The sequence below is a fragment of the Rutidosis leptorrhynchoides genome, chromosome 9, assembly GCF_046630445.1.
Source record: "Rutidosis leptorrhynchoides isolate AG116_Rl617_1_P2 chromosome 9, CSIRO_AGI_Rlap_v1, whole genome shotgun sequence".
NCBI lineage: Eukaryota > Viridiplantae > Streptophyta > Magnoliopsida > Asterales > Asteraceae > Rutidosis > Rutidosis leptorrhynchoides.
Genome location: NC_092341.1, coordinates 251,448,658 through 251,467,095, shown reverse-complemented (window position 1 = coordinate 251,467,095; position 18,438 = coordinate 251,448,658). Strand labels below are relative to the sequence as shown.

Below are 18,438 nucleotides of genomic sequence, written 5' to 3'. Positions count from 1 at the left end.
ACATAAATATCATTCTTAACAATATTATTATTATTATTATTATTAGTATTATCATTATCACTATCATCATTAGTAGTAAAATTATTAAAGTTATTATTATTATCAGTAATAGTATTATTGTTATTATCATTATTACTAAAAATATCATTATTTCAAATCTATAATTTTATAAAAACTAGTGTAATCATTATTACTATTGCTAAATTTTTTAAGTATCATTATCAATAGAATCCTTATTCAACATTGATATTAACATTATTATTAATATGACTATTAAAAACTCTATCAAAGATACTATTATTATTATTAAAAATAGTGTTTTTATAAAAAAAACTATCATTTTATATAATCGTTATTATCATTTTTATTAAAACAACTATTATTATTATTATCATTATTATTATTATTATCCTTAACCTAGTATTATTACAATTATTAATTTTTGCAAACAAAAGATATTTATATTTGTTTACTACATAAGTATATTAATATTACATAATATTATGTTTAACTAATATAATACAAATTGTATTGTTATAACATTAACGAAATTATATATATCGAATAAGCATTATAATACATTATACATATTAATGAAAATTATATATAAATATTAATCTCAATACATAACTAATTATATATATAAATTACATCACTACTAATAATAATATACATATATATATTTATTCGATTACAAATATATGTTTTAATATATAAATGAATGATATAGGTTCGTGAATCCGAGGCCAATCCTACACTTGTTCAATATCGTTATATGTATTTTTACTACAAAATACAGTATAGTGAGTTTCATTTGCTCCCTTTTTAAATGCTTTTGCAATATATATTTTTGGGACTGAGAATACATGCGCTGTTTTATAAATGCTTTACGAAATAGACACAAGTAATCGAAACTACATTCTATGGTTGAATGATCGAAGCCGAATATGCCCCTTTTTGCTTGGTAACCTAAGAATTAGTAAACCAGTCTACTAATTGAGGCGAATACTAAAGATAGATCTATTGGGCCCAACAAACCCCATCCGTTGTAGCGGATGCTTTAGTATTTCGATGTTATTTTATCATGTCCGATGGATGTCCCGGAATGATAGGGGATATTCTTATATGCATCTTGTTAATGTCAGTTACCAGGTGTTCAATCCATATGAATGATTTTTATGCAGATGCATGATATTTATGGGAAATGAAATGAAAATCTTGTGGTCGATTAAATTAATGGAAATGATTGTTTATGATAAACTAATGAACTCACCAACCTTTTGGTTGACACTTGAAAGCATGTTTATTCTCAGGTATGAAAGAAATCTTCCGCTGTGCATTTGCTCATTTTAGAGATAATACTTGGAGTCATTCATGACATATTTCAAAAGACATTGCATTCGAGTCGTTGAGTTCATCAAGATTATTATTAAGTCAATTAAAGTTGGATGTATTATGAAATGGTATGCATGTCGTCAACTGTCGATGAAATGAAAGTTTGTCATTTAAAAACGAATGCAATGTTTGTAAAATGTATCATATAGAGGTCAAGTACCTAGCGATGTAACCAAATGTAATGTATTCGTCCAGATGAATTAGGACGGGTTGTTACAAACACAAGCGTACAGTTCATGTTGCGCAATTGTGCAATAGAACACAAGTGTACGAGTGTTTGGTCCGATGATGTCTATTGTGCATGTGGAGATTCCATTTTAACCTTACAAGGGGAAGTGTATAACTCATGAGTTCGAGTCTCGATCAGCTGGCCATCTTAATTAATCTGCCTGAAATATAGAGCTCCAGATTGACCATGAGGGCGGTTTCTCCAGTCAGGATTCAAACTCTGTCCGCCTATCCCTCGGGAAGGTTTAAGGATCTGGTTACTGCAATGCGATTCAGGTTTCCTTCCGAAATGCGTGCGTGGCAAATAATCGCGAAAGTGGTTAATACCTTCCTCGGTGATGCTAACAACTTGCCTTTTAAAAAAAATGATTATATACTTGGTAAAGAATCCTAAAACCGTGTACCCGTTGAAAGACTAACATATCGTAAAAACTATGTGTCAAGTAGGGATAGTGGATAAGCAAAGTGTAACAACCAAAAAGTAATAAATTTCACTCACTCACATTTTCCATCCATCACATTTTGTCAAATCGTACACGACATATTTTGATCACATGAAAAAGCCTACTTAATTATTCGTACTTTTGTGTAATTTATTTTGAAAGTGTGATATACTATATTACTTTAACTCCCCTATGCCAATAATAATGGTCAATAAAGTCATTCAACTCATCAAAAAAGGCGTATATCAAGACAAAAGTGAAATTTTTTGGCTATATGTACATGTGTATATATTTACAAGTGTAAGTTTATTTATTTATTTATTTTTTATTTATTTGCATGTGTGGTTGTGTGATCATATAGTATCATATAAGGTATAATATTGTGAACATATAGATTGAGTATAGTAGGAAACAAAGAATGGGTCCATTTTTGTTATTTTTTATGGTGTTTATGTTAAGAAATGTGGAATCAATGATGAATTCATACTTTGCAACACCAAGTGTTGCATTGTTAATGCAAAAACATAAACCAAAAACAATACCACCAGGCTACAAAGCTCATTACTTTCCTCAAGTCATAGACCATTTCAATCACCACCCACAAGGCTCAAAGGTCTTCTATCAAAAGTATCTTATGAACAAGAAATATTGGCATAAAGGTGCACCCATCTTTGTTTACACAGGGAATGAAGGACACATTGATTCGTTTGCACAAAATACTGGCTTCTTGCTTGACATTGCACCCAAATTTCATGCTCTCATTGTCTTTATTGAAGTAATATTATCATATATTAAATTGAATATATGTTTATTGGTTTAATGCGTGTATGTATGTATTTAGTGTTTTGATGTTTGCTAATAATGGGATTTTTTGATATTGTTTTTCAGCATAGGTTTTATGGGGAATCAATGCCATTTGGGAACAAATCATACAATTCAGTGAAATACTTAGGGTACATGAACACAGGGCAAGCATTAGCTGATTTTGCATTTCTTATAACAAGTTTGAAGCAAAATCTATCTTCAGAAGCCTCTCCTGTTGTAGTTTTTGGTGGTTCTCATGGAGGATGTAAGTTTATTTCTAATTCTATGATGATTTTAAGTCTAAATCATGTCGATACGGGGAAAATAAGTATATTTTTATGTGGCTTAACCAGATTATCTTTTAACCGTTTTTGATCTTTTCCCCAACAAGATATTTTTACAGTAAAATTAGAAACTATAAACATTTTGAGTATATAGGACTCTATATACTCAACCGCTAAGCGCTCTTGAAACGGTTAGACTTACTCATAGTATGAATCATTACAATCCTACTACTCCTCAGGAGGAAACCCCCACGATAAATTCATATGGGCATCGGGTGAGTCCCGAACGCAAGACGTCCGCAACCTCCGAGGCCCATGCAATGGGCGGGTAACAAAGGAAATTTTGAAGCGAGTGGGAGTCAAACCCCCCGACCTCCCATATGAAGGGGCGGAAATATGTGGGAGTAGGGTGGGCCACTACGCCAACTCCTTGTTTTTACTCATACTACTTTACTATACTTTATAATGAAACATGTTACGGAGTATTTTTCTTTTTTTTAGCGTTGGCAGCCTGGTTTAGACTAAAGTATCCACATATAGCCATTGGAGCTTTGGCATCTTCAGCCCCAATCTTGCAGTTCATCACCCCTCCCGACTCCTTTGACGCTGCCGTTTCCAAAGATTACAAGGTCTTTGAAATTTATTTAATTTTTACCTTGCAAATGTATGCGTTTTAATCAGTTATCCTGACCCTTTTCGAGCATATGAGAACCGAAATACTAGGCTATCTTGAATGGTTATTATAATGAGTTTTTGAATTTAAAAGCTTAACTAATTACATATATACATGAAATGTTTCGATACTCGTGATTGATACATGAGTTTGATTAATTGATTGATTATGCATGTAGGATGTAAGCTTAAATTGCTACAATGTGATAAGGGGCTGTTGGGATGAACTCGATTCATACTCAAACAACACACATAGCCTACTTGAGCTCACCGATACATTCAAGTCTTGCAAGTAAATTCTCTCTTTACTTAAATTATTGCTTTCATTTATGTTTGTACATGATAGCTAATAAAAAGGCTGTGATTTGGATATGACTCTTGTTCTTGAAAAAGACTCTAAGTATCGAGTCGAAAGGGTATGTTATTTCAAATTTGCGTTTGATTTCAGGATCGTGGGGTCGACCTATTATGTAGGAAGTTGGCTAAATGCAGCCTTCATTTACACAGCCATGGCTAATTATCCAACAAAAGCCAACTTATTGAAACCACTTCCAGCCTACCCTGTACAAGAGGTACTAAAGCATCATTGACTTTTTTAAATCATAATAAAAAGGTAATCAACATTGATGTGAAATCAATTGTAGGACCGGGATGTAGACTTGTTCGACTTATTGGTTAAGCTAATACAAGAACATCAGGAAAAAAAAAGAAAAAAAAAGAAAAAAAAAATGAAGAGTATAACTTGCTGCTTTTTAAGAAGGAAAAAGTAAAATCTTTATACGAGGTTGATCTTGATAAAGGAAACACTTTACACCACCAACATTGATCGGGAGTTCATCCTTACACATCATATTTTTGATCCATACACACCTATTTATTATTATACCCTTACTTATACTTAAAAAAATAATATAAGTTCAACTCTTTAGATTAATCTAGGGGTATAATTGTGAGTTTATAATATAAAAGTGTGTATGAATTAAAAATTAATGTGTGAGAATCGTCTCCCATATCGAAATCGAAAGACCTATGAAACAATATGTGTAGAGTGTGCAGTCTCACGGGCCCAAAAATTCGGAGCCCCTTAAAAGTTGTGTAATTATTAGGGCCCCTTAGAAGTTGTATAATTATATGCCTCTTCCTTTAATGTATATGACAACTATATCAAACATTTACTTCATGTTGTTGAAATAAAGATGTGCAAGATCATTGATGAATATCCCAAAGGGGCGTCCAAACTTAATCGGGCATTCGCAGCCGCAAGTTTGTACTACAATTATTCAGGGACACAAACATGTTTTGACTTAGAAGATGAGAGTTATATTGAGGGTATCCGTGGTTGGGATTGGCAGGTACTTGATATCGAATTTACTCTCATGATTAAACATAACATCACAATAGATTATTTTCTAGTAGTGAAATAAAAGTTGTGTTCTATATTTCTATTCAGACATGTACGGAAATGATTATTCCGTTGAGTTCTTCAAAAGAAAGCATGCTCAAAAAATATTCATACAACTACACTCTACACGCTGAAGCCTGTAAACGCCGATATGGGGTTACACCAAGACCTTATCAAATGACAACTGAATATGGTGGCATTGTAAGTATTTTCATGTATATTTGTCCAAACTGGCATTTTGTTTATAGTATTTACTAAAAAAAAGTCTTAACACTTGATAAAATATATGTAACAGGGTATCGAAAAGGTGCTAAAAAGATTTGGTAGTAATATCATATTTTCTAGTGGAATGCAAGATCCATGGAGTAGGGGCAGGTTAGTGTAACTCGATTAATCAGTATATGATGCGTTCGATAAAACATAATGATTGATAAAATAAAATGACTAACTATTGAATGGTTCAGAATTTTGATAATTCAAAAGATTCTGATTGAACCTTATTATAAATAACAATAATGATTAATAATCGTGTTGAATGAACACTCTAAATGATGTGAAATTACTTAAACCTTTAACTCGAATAAATAAAAGAATATGTTTTGGATAATTTAACTTGATTAAATGCCTAAACATTTGCATAAGACATTATTCAGTTATAGCTGTAAAATCTTGTAGCGCGCGGGCTTGGTAATAACTTAATTACATGGTTTTGTTCTTCAGCGTGTTGAAGAATATATCTGCTAGCATTGTGGCACTTGTAACTGAGAAAGGTAAGATTTGTTATCTGGTAACTTGAAATTGAAGTAATAATTGGTGGGAATTGTTCATTTGTATAATTGATTGATGGTGGTGAAATATTTCAGGAGCTCATCATCTTGATCTTCGAGCCGCAACGAATGAGGATCCAGATTGGCTGATTATGCAGAGGAAACAAGAAGTTGAGATTATGCAGAAATGGATAGATGAATACTATGAGGATTATAAACAAGCATGAAGTGATAATGTTGTTTTCTTATGAATTGATTAAATTAATATGATCAATAAATAAGATTACAAGTGTAAGCCCAAAATATGGATAGGTTAATAATGATGTGTTTAGTGATGGCTAATGAGGTAAAAATGCAGGTTTGCTTGGTTCATCTCAAGTAGTAATGAAAATCTTAAAGATAGTGAAGAAATTAGCAACACAAATACCAGACTTAATCGATTCAACCAAAAGTATCAGCAATACAGTCAATCTTCAATCACGAACCCAGAACCAAAAATTACATACACACTTCACTATTACAGAACTTAATAATGAACTACAAGATTAAAGAACAGGAAACACGAATGAACACAAATGATCAAGATGAACAAGATGAACAAGATGATGAATGAGCTTTGGAACAATCGGCCAAAGTACAAAAGAGACTCAAACCCTAATCAGATGAACAAATGATGATGCATCACCAAAAAAGGTTCAGCATATATATAGCCATAAGAATGTAGGGTTGGCACTTCTGGTCCTCCAACTTGTTTCCATCAGCAACACCAATCTTTTTATTATTCAACTTTGGCCACTGCACATAAGTTTAGACTAACATTAGAAACCAAGGAACTTACAAGGGTAAGATTGACATTTCAACACCCTCCCTAAATCTTATCCTTTTAAATATTAATTAACCCAAGTTTGTTGCAAAAGAAATTGTGGGGGACCTTGCCAAGAGCTTTAGTGAAGATGTCTGCTACCTGATTTTCAGTGTTAATATAACTTGTTTTAATTAGACCAGAAATGTTTTTGTCTCTAACAATATGAACATCAATTTCAAAGTGTTTTGACCTTTCATGAAAGACAGGATTAGCAGCAAGAAGAAGAGTATATTTGTTATCACAATAAAGATTTACAGGTAGCAGGTTTTTTATTTTTAGATCATCGAGAAGCTTAACCACCCACATTATCTCATAAGTGGTGGCAGCCAGTACTCTGTATTCAGATTCAGTAGAGGATCTAGATACAGTGAGTTGTTTTTATACTTTTCCAAGCAATCAAGGATCCACCCAAATACAGACAGTACCCTGATATGGCCAAAACGGACGGTTTTGCTTGTGCGATGTCGTTAGGTCGCAACACGTCAGAATTAGCTACCAAAATAGAGTAATGGTTTTATTATTTATATTTAGCTGGGGTTTCCTAGCTATAACTCACCTACTTGTCTTCCTTTTAACGAGTAAGTGGTAAATATAACTCAGGTTCGTATTTTTGTATGTTTGCTCAGTAACATGGGATGAAAGTGCCTATATAGTTAACCCTAGTGACAAGAGGTGATAGATTAAGATTAACTAATAATATGGTAATTTAACTATAAAGATAAAGATAGATAGGTATGAGAATAGAATTCTGATGGGGAACTATCACAAGAGTTTAACTTCCTAGAATAAACACTAAACCTCAATCAACTGGGCTATGAACCTAACTAATTTGTCACTAAGAGTTTAGGTTTTGAAGATTCTGGCTAAGACGGATATCCCTACTCCCAACGCTAACCTTAGAGGGTTTAAGCGACCTTATAGATGGAATCCTAGGTACATGAACAAAGTGGTATATTCCTAAAGGAAAGTCTCAGCTTTTCTTAATCCTAGTTAGTCTAACTAAAGTAATATTCCACCACTTAATACTACGTTGTGCCTTAACATTAACAGATGTGCAATCTTAGATATTCTAAGGTACTGTTAATTGGATTAGAGGTCTCTCCTTTGCGATCACTGATAGTGCTCCAAATGAACATATATTTAGGCACAATATCCTTCCAATATGTAAAGTTTTCAGTTGCAATTGTTCTATTTTCAAGTAATATTCGTTTAAATAAATAAGTGCGAAGACAAAAGAAGAAAACGACGATTTGAAGACGCAAATGACCAAAAAGCTCAAATGTACAAGATACAATCCAAGTGGTTCAATTTATTGATGAGAAACGTTTAAAAATTACAAGAGTACAAGTCGCAAAACACAAAGTACAAGATATCTACGTGTACAAAAAGACGTTCGAAAATCCGGAACCGGGACATAAACCGAGCATCAACGCGCGAATCATCGGACCTAAAATTACAAGTCTACTATGCACAAGAATATAATATAATATATATATAATTATATAAAATTATATATATTATATTATATATTATTATAATACGTCGACAAACTGGAAAACAAAGTGATTGAGCTGGATCTAGCTGGCCATGCGATCGCATGACCTGGCTGCCTTAATCCCATGCGATTGTATGGCAGGGAAAGTGTGGCCAAGTCTATAAATTCACCAATTTTCGGACGAGTTTTACACATCTTTTTCTTTTCCTTCCTCTGATCAATGTAATATATATATTTATATTTATAATATTAAGTTTAAATTAAGTTTAATAATAATTGGGTTATTGTAAGAAATATTTTAAGGTTTTGTAAGTTAGAACTTTGTCCGTGTAATGCTACGCGATTAATCACCACTGTAAGCTATGTTCTTCCTTTTTAATTTAATGTCTCGTAACTAAGTTATTATTATGCTTATTTGAGCCGAAGTAATCGTGATGTTGGGCAAAATATTAAGATGGGGTTATTGGATTTTGTACCATAATTTGGGTTTGGACAAAAGACCGACACTTGTGAACATTGGACTATTGACTATTAATAGGTAGGAGGTATTGTCTAATTGAACGACAACTCAATAGAACCTGTCGAACCTATCTTCAAATTAGTTAAACTAATAATTATTAAATTGATTACGAATGTCCTATTTAGTGACGTTTATACGACATCGTTTACAATCATTTAATTAATTATTCGGGTTGGGTAATTGATTATTCATTCTGATCAAGTGGGTAAATTAATATTCATATCTCATTAAAACAGGGGTGGATTACATACAAGGATAATTGGTGTAATTGTTAACAAAGTAATAAAACCTTGGATTACACGCAGTCGATAACCTGGTGTAATCATTAAACAAATATTAAAACCTTGTTACAGTTCGAATCCCTAGTTAGTTGAAATATTTGACTTTGGGAATAAGGTTAATTTGACGAGGATTTTATAATTATGACCGATGGACTATTATGGACAAAAACCAAATAGGTATCAAATAATCCAGGACAAAGGACAATTCACCCAGATAAATAAATTAAAATCAAAACGTCAAACATCATGATTACGGAAGTTTAAATAAGCATAATACGTTTATTTCATATTTCATCGTACCTTTATTTACTGTCATTTTAATTACTGCAATTTACTTTATCGCAATTTAAATTCTGTCATTTATATTATCGTCATTTATCTTTACGCTTTATTTAAAATCGACAAACCGACCATTAAACGGTAAAACCCTCCTTTTATAATAATAATAATACTACTATATTACTAATATATATATATATATATATATATATATATATATATATATATATATATATATATATATATATATATATATATATATATATATATATATATATATATATATATATATACAAATATAATTGTTTAAAAATATAGTGTACGCAATAAGCTTTCTCCCTGTGGAACGAACCGAACTTACTAAAAACTACACTACTCTATGATTAGGTACACTGCATATAAGTGTTGTAGCAAGGTTTAGGTATATTCCATAAATAAATAAAAAACTTGTGTAATTTGTATCGTATTTTGTAATAAAAATAATAGTATTTCGTACTACACCTCGCACACATCAAGTTTTTGGTGCCGCTGCCGGGGACCCAGCAAAACGCTATATTTTTACGCTATATTTTAGTAAAACTATATTTTTGTAAAAATATATTATTTCTTATTTCGCAAAAATATTTTGTATTTATAATAAGTGTTAAAAATAATATATATATATATATATATATATATATATATATATATATATATATATATATATATATATATATATATATATATATATATTTTAAGACTTTATTTATAAAATTAAAAAGTACTTTTATTTTTAAGATTTTAAAATATAAGTTTATTATATTTTATATAAATATTCTATAAATACTTTCTTTATTAAAATCAAAAATCAAATAAAAATATAAATTGGGCCGAGCCTGTTAAAAGCCCGAATGAATTCAGGATTTGTTGGGTCATGCTGTCGCATGACCCGGACGACCAAACCTCATGCGGTCGCATGAGATGGTCTGACAGGCACAATACCTCGGACTCATTTATTGCAGGTATGGTTTTTAATTTATTATTATTATTATTATTATTTAGGGTTTAAGTTTATTAATTAGTTTTTAATTCTAGTTTTTATATTTAAATTGTAATATTAAGTTTATATATTATTTTTAATTATATAAAATTAATACTTTTATAAAATAATAATATAAAAATAATATCTTTATAAAATTTATATTTTTATCATTTTAATTATAATTTGTATTTTTATAGTTTATTTTGTAATATTTATCATTCGCTATATAGTTTTAAGTTTAGTATTTTGCCATAGTTATTTTTATATTTCTAGTTTTTATACTTTGCCATAAAATTCCTTAAGTGCTTTTTCTTTATATTAAGATTTAGGCGCTTTAGAATTTTGCGACGCCGTTTATATATTTTAGTGCCTTTTAAGTTATTGCCGTTTTGGATATAGAATTCCTTTTAAGCTTTAATACCTTTAGGCGCAACTCTTTAGATTTAGTTTTTAGACTTTTAAGTTTTGACGTTTTTCTTTCTTATTTTTATTTTTCGACGTTTTTCGACGCGCTCTTTTTCTTCCTCATTTCTACGCTCTAGTTTTTAGGACAGATTTTATCTTCTTTAAATTTCGACGAAAAATTATTTTAAGCGGTTAAATTGATAGACATCCAAAATTTTCTAGTTCGTAGTAATAGTTGGATTTGTTAATGGCTAGTTGTGGGCTTCCTATTTAAAGGGTCCTGGCTACCTGCTGCATCTATTGGCTATTCGAAACGTGGGCAAAATCAGAAAAGTCTATTAATTTGATAGCTTATATAATTTTTATCTTTTATAACTAATAGGATATTCAGTGAATGCACCGAGCAAAACGTTCACCACCTTTCATATGTTCACCACCTATAACTCGATCAAGACATCTAGCCAATATTGTCGCCGTTAATTTTTCTTTAGAAACATCATCTAGTCGAATAAGTTCTCCAACTCAAATTTCCGATAATCCATTTTTTGAACCTGATTTCACAATTGAGAACCCGGAGGATATTCAAGGACAATTCAGAGATCCTGAACCACCAATCTTTCCTCCGGAACCACAAATTACACATCCAGAGATTGTCGAGGAAGAAACCATTAAATCAGAATCCTCTAGTGATTCGTATTCAACAAATTCAATTATGGAAGTAACGGAACCTCTAAGTATGGAAGATCGAATGAGAGCTACACGCACGGGCCAAGGTCACGCCATTATTAAGCCAGATATTCAGATTATGAAATCAAAGGACAAATCCTACACATGGTAACTAATCAGTGCCAATATAGTGGTACGCCAAAAGAAGATCCAAACGAACATCTTCGAACCTTTAATAGGATCTGTACTCTATTTAAAATCAGAGAAGTTGAGGATGAACAGATCTATCTCATGTTATTTCCCTGAACTTTAAAGGGAGAAGCCAAAGATTGGTTAGAATCGTTACCTGAAGGGGCGATTGACACATGGGATGTCTTAGTTGAAAAATTTCTTAAAAGATTCTTTCCGGCATCTAAAGCCGTGAGACTTCAAGGAGAAATTGTTACGTTCGCGCAAAAGCCAAATGAAACATTATATGAGGCGTGGACAAGATTCGGAAAGTTGTTGAGAGGATGTCCTGAACACGGTTTAGACACTTATCAAATAGTACAAATATTCTACCAAGGATGCGACGTTGCTACACGAAAAGACATCGACACAGCAGCTGGTGGTTCCATTATGAAGAAAACCGCAACCGACGCTCATAAAATTATTGATAACACAGCCTCCCACTCACATGAGTGGCACCAAGAAAAAGATATCTTTCGTTCATCTAAAGCTGCTAGAGCCGATTCTAGCCATGACTTTGATTCCGTTTCCGCAAAAATAGATGCTTTCGAGAGACGAATGGAAAAGATGAATAAAGATATTCACACAATACGAATCAGTTGTGAGCAATGCGGTGGACCACACTTAACAAAAGATTGTCACATTGAGCAAACGATGGAACAACGTGAGAATGTTTCCTACATGAACCAAAGGTCGGGAAATAATTATCAAAATAATTATCAACCGCCAAGGCCAAACTTTAATCGAAATCAAAACATTCTTTACAATCCAAATGGACCAAACAATAACTCGTACAACCAACAAGGTCCGAATAACCAACCAACTCAAAACAACACTTTCAATCAACAAAGACCTATCTTGTATAAACCACCACAACAAACCGAAGAGAAAAAGCCAAATCTGGAAGAAATGATGGCAAAGCTAATGGAATCTCAAACACAATTTATTACATCTCAAACCCAAACAAATGAGAGGTTTGATCAGTCATTAAGAACTCAACAAGCTTCCATTTTGAATCTAGAAAAACACGTAGGTACTCTTGCTAGCTTGATGAGTAAGAGGGAACAAGGAAAGCTACCGAGTAATACTAAAGTAAATCCTCAGAATGAGAATGTTAATATGGTATCAACAAATTCTGAAAAACCAGCATCAGAAGATGGGAAGGTTTTCGATGTGAGTAACAATTAAGAAGTTACAACACCACCACCACCCGAGTATGTAAAGCCAGTGGTGGCACCATACAAACCACCCATCCCGTTTCCATGAAAAGGAGTTGAGTATGAGAAAGTAATAGGTATTAAAGTTTGTGATACCTCTGGAAAGAAGAAGAAGAATAAGAAAGTACAAGAAGCAAAAACCGTAAAAATAAACCCGGTGAAGACAGTTCCACCGAAACTACCACCCAAGGTGGGTGATCCGGGTGAATTTATTGTTCCTTGTCTACTTAGTGATTGTGTCATGTATGATGCACTAGCATATTTAGGTGCGAGTGTAAGTGTTATGCCTCTTTCATTATATAAGAGAATATGAGTAGGTAAGTTAAGTCCAACGGAAATGAGTGTTCGACTATTTGATTAAACCATTAGGCACCCAGTTGGAATCGCTGACAACCTACCCGTTCAAGTGGGTAATTTAACCTTTTTAGTCGAATTTATTGTCATTGACATAGAAGAGGACTCAAACATTCCTCTAATTTTAGGTCGACCATTCTTAGCATCCACCAGGGCGTTATTTGATGTAAGAGAGGGTAGAATGACACTTAGTGATGGTGAAAAATCGATCACCTTTGTTTGTCGAAAGACTAAATCTCCACCAACCAAAATCGTTGAACCAACAAAAATGATTGGTAAGAACCATATTATTTTACCAACTCCAACGGTAGTGCTTAACAATAATAAAACGCCTAAGTGTGGGGAAGATGAAGTAAAACCTAATGATGACCTGATAACAAAGAACCCCGTTGTTGATACGAAATTAAATGACCCCGTTATTAACAGTTCAATGAAGAAACTTATTAAACGGATTCGCGATGCTAGAACCAAGGGGAACTTTAAGTTATGTAACCAGTTAGTATCAATCTTTCGCCTAAAGAAAAGGCGAAACTAGTTGAATTTGTAGATATTACACAGAAATCCGACCAATGGCTTAAAGCAAAAGTCACAGATATGCAAGTTGATTATGGTCCAAAAGAAATTGGCAATGAAGTTAATCACAATTTCAAAACCACAGCTACCTAAGTGTGGGGAGATTCAAATGTTCTAAGAAATAATGCTGTCTAGAGTTATTTGTTCTGTTCTCGTGTAGTTCTGAGAATGGAATCCGATTGGTCTTTTCCACTAGCAGACACTAAAGAACTAGTTTTCTACCCCCCATTCTGAATTTTATTTTGTTTTGTAGGTTTGTATGAAATTAATACGCTATTTAAATTTAAGTTTTGTGTGAATTTAAAAATAAAATTTACTTTATTTCATTAAGTTTAAAAAATGATTTCTAAAATTCGTCGTAAGTTAAAGACTAGATCATAGAATCGAAATTGCTTTACCCGAGGGCAGGGCGAAAAATTTTGTTATTTTTATTTTTAATTTTATTGATCTAAAGTATACCAAAAAAAATTAAAAAAAATCCAAAAATCTTTGCTTTTAAAACAATAGCTTTAAAAACGACACATTTTAAATTTTATCGAGGGACGGACTAGGTAAACATACCGAAACTACCTAAAGTAAAAGGAAACAAAATTTTAAAAAAAAAATTATTCATTTAAATTGTTTTAATAAATAAAGGTTTTATAAAAAAAATTATTTAATAAAAATATTATGTATGTTTGTAGTTTATCTTATGTACAAAACAGGGTAAAATAGCGCACTTTCAAAGACTGATATTAAGTTCAGCAAAAGCTACTAATTTTCACGACAAGACGTAAAATATCAAATGTGATATAAAATAATATGTTTGCAAATTCGGTATATTTAATCACTTTTCTACACTAATCACCCTCATGAATTTATAATTATTGTCTGATTTCATGCAAATGAGGGCATTGCATGATCTCAAGTGTGGGGAAGGGTTATAAATTCTCTCGGGTTTACACTTAGTTTAATTGCCAAATTTTGTGAAAATTTAAAAATTTTCAATTAAATGAATTCAAAATCATATTTATACATATTTATGAACGATAAAACTAGGTGTTAATGCCGAAATTATTGTTACCTCGGAGAGAACATAAATGGAGAAACAACCCAAAACGCTCGAATTCATTTAAAATGGAATAGAAGAGAATAAAAAGGCAAAGAAAAGAATAAATAAAAGCTAAGTGTGGGAAAAATTTACTAATTTCTTTAAAACACATATCACATATTTGGTACAGATTATTGCAGGTACTTTTGTTTTGGACTAAACTAATCAGTTTTACCCGATTTATTGTAATACCTTTGAAAGAATAGATGGATCTACACGATGAATCAATTCCATCATTAAAAGGAAGTAAAGTCTTCCAAAAAAGACACGCGCTTCTTGATTTAGGTCAAGAAGTTGTCGTCCAGACCAGCTGTAGGTTGACGAAAAATCTAGAAAAGTCATCTCTAAAATCAGCAGGAAATCCACGGACCTCAGCATCAAACAGGGTCGCCAAGTGGTCAGACTTATCCTAACCATGAAAGGATCTGTCTCGTAAAATGGGGAGGGCTTTGCAAATTAGCTTGATAAGACTAATGAATCATGTAACATCCCAGGTAACACATTCCCCGTAGCATGATATTGTCCGCTTTGCCCGTAGGCGCATGAATTTTTCTTGGCGACCAAAGACGACGAACACTTTCCCAGGAGGTCACCCATCCTGGTAGTGCTCTCGCTTGAGCATGCTTAACTGCAGAGTTCTCATGAGATCTGCTGCACTTGTGGTCCCAAAACGCGTCATGCTAAGAAAGGTCTCCACACCCTTATAAGGCATGCTTCGTTCCCCTCTCCAACCGATGTGGGACGAATGTAACACGGATGTTACAATCCTCCCCCCTAATGGGACACAGCGTCCTCGCTGTGCACGTTTGGTCCGGGGCCTGGCTCTGATACCATCTGTAACATCCCAGGTAACACGTTCCCCGTAGCATGATATTGTCCGCTTTGCCTGTAGGCGCACAGATTTTTCTTGACGACCAAAGACGACGAACACTTTCCCAGGAGGTCACCCATCCTGGTAGTGCTCTCGCTTGAGCACGCTTAACTGCAGAGTTTTCATGAGATCTGCTGCACTTGTGGTCCCAAAACGCGTCATGCTAAGAAAGGTGTCCACACCCTTATAAGGCATGCTTCGTTCCCCTCTCCAACCGATGTGGGACGAATGTAACACGGATGTTACAAGTCAGACCCCAGAAAGGATAATCTCCTTAAAAGATTAAAAATCAGCTTTTTAGCCTGATATTACTCAATCCTTGAGATTGACTTTAAAGATTGAGAATTACAAACTCATGGAATTCTATGATATCTAAACCCGAGCTTGAACGAGAAAATATTTTGATCAAATTAAAACCGATTTGTTTTCTAAAAACCAATTTTCAATGCATTCATTACCATTGAACGTAAAATCCTAGGAATTCACCTGGAATTCATTAGGTCACCTGAACCAATTCGGGTGTCAACCGTAAGAACGGTGGTTGCATAGCATGGTCAAAGACAGGACCTTGTGCCAGACCGAAAAATTATAGGGTGATCTTTACTATTGCTCCTACAAAGGATAGTAATTGCATCCGACACGTTGTAGACCATGGACATCTGCATGTCATTAGACATTGCCTTAACAGTTGCTTGTTCAATGCTTTCCTTTACAACCGGACGGTAGTTTACCGAAAGGTAATATACGGAGCAAGTATACTGGACGTGTGCTTTCCTAATGCAAGGTTAGCAAGTGGGTGACACAAAACCATAAGTTTTAAGCTAAAATTTTCAAATCTGAAACCCACAAAACCCACAAAAACATTTTGCAAACACCGGTGAAGGGTTATTCTGGAAAACTTATCTAGGGTAAAAGCTAGAATGAATTTTCAAAAGATCAAATGTTTTCATAAAGATTCAATTTCCTTAAAGGATCTAAATTTTCATAGTCATGTGGGACTGTAAACCACATCGTTACTATCATTGTTTATACCACCGTATCAAAATAACTGATGTATAAAGTGTGAGAATAAAAAAAGGTGATTCGAGTGAAGTGTGATTTTATTTTAAGTTCTGTATTGCTTGAGGACAAGCAACGCTCAAGTGTGAGGATATTTGATAGTGCTCCAAATGAACATATATTTAGGCACAATATCCTTCCAATATGTAAAGTTTTCAGTTGTAATTGTTCTATTTTCAAGTAATATTCGTTTAAATAAATAAGTGCGAAGACAAAAGAAGAAAACGACGATTTGAAGACGCAAATGACCAAAAAGCTCAAATGTACAAGATACAATCCAAGTGGTTCAATTTATTGATGAGAAACGTCTAAAAATTACAAGAGTACAAGTCGCGAAACACAAAGTACAAGATATCTACGTGTACGAAAAGACGTTCGAAAATCCGGAACCGGGACATAAACCGAGCATCAACACGCGAGTCATCGGACCTAAAATTACAAGTCTACTATGCACAAGAATATAATATAATATATATAATTATATAAAATTATATATATTATATTATATATTATTATAATACGTCGACAAACTGGAAAACAAAGTGATTGAGCTGGATCCAGCTGGCCATGCGATCGCATGGTGTAGTGACCCGAACTTTTCCATAATTATATTTATTAAATGATATCTAATATTAACATGATTAAATGTTTTCAACATGTTAAGCAATCAAACTTGTTAAGACTTGATTAATTGAAATAGGTTTCATGTAGAAAATTGACCACCCAAGTTGACCGGCGATTCACGAACGCTGAAACTTGTAAAAACTATATGATGATATATATGGATATGTATATAGATAACATGATATTATGAAAAGTAAGTATCTCACTAGGTATATTAACAATGAGTTATATACATAAAATGAGACTATTGAATTATGAAACTCAAAACGATATATATAACGATTATCGTTATAGCAACGCCTTACTAAATACATATGTATCATATTATGATATATTCATTGTTGGTGATTTGTGTCACCAATATGATTTAAGTGTAATGGGATTAATTTGTTAACCAAAATAACCTTGATAAATATCGAACAAGTTTGGGAAAGTGTGGAGTGCACACTTGTTTGAACTTATCTTGATTATGATGGGGGTTCGGGGGAAGCGCCCCTGATAGCGGGGTCCAAGGGGTGGCAACCCTGGCGGGGTCCAAGGGGCAGAGCCCCTGGAAATTTGTTTGTTTGGGTTAATATCGCTTTATTAAAAATGTGTTAAAATTTGATTTAAAGCTTTCAACAACATTAAATGAGATCGTTAACTTAAAGATTTCAAAAACAACACTTTCATGTAACGACTAACGATGACTTAACGACTCGGTTAAAATGAATATACATGTAGTGTATTAAGATGTATTAGTACACTTTTGAAAGACTTCAAAACACATATCAAAGTAATTCTACTTAGCAAAAATGCTTACAATTACATTTCCATTCATTTTCATCAACAATTCTACTCGTAGTCATTCAGTATTCGTATTCGTATTATACACAGCTTCTAGATATACTTACTA

The 18,438-nt window shown here is 32.9% G+C and overlaps 1 protein-coding gene across 1 annotated transcript; it reads left to right on the top strand.

Moving 5' to 3' along the window:
- Positions 1-1,810: 1,810 nt before the first annotated feature.
- On the top strand, positions 1,811-6,222 carry LOC139868687 (uncharacterized). Its single transcript, XM_071857021.1, has 11 exons — positions 1,811-1,942; positions 2,461-2,841; positions 2,955-3,135; positions 3,656-3,783; positions 4,006-4,118; positions 4,275-4,398; positions 5,023-5,178; positions 5,277-5,429; positions 5,524-5,603; positions 5,949-5,998; positions 6,092-6,222. The coding sequence occupies exons 1-11, from the start codon at positions 1,811-1,813 to the stop codon at positions 6,220-6,222; spliced, it is 1,629 nt and encodes a 542-aa protein (XP_071713122.1).
- The last annotated feature ends 12,216 nt before the right edge of the window (positions 6,223-18,438 follow it).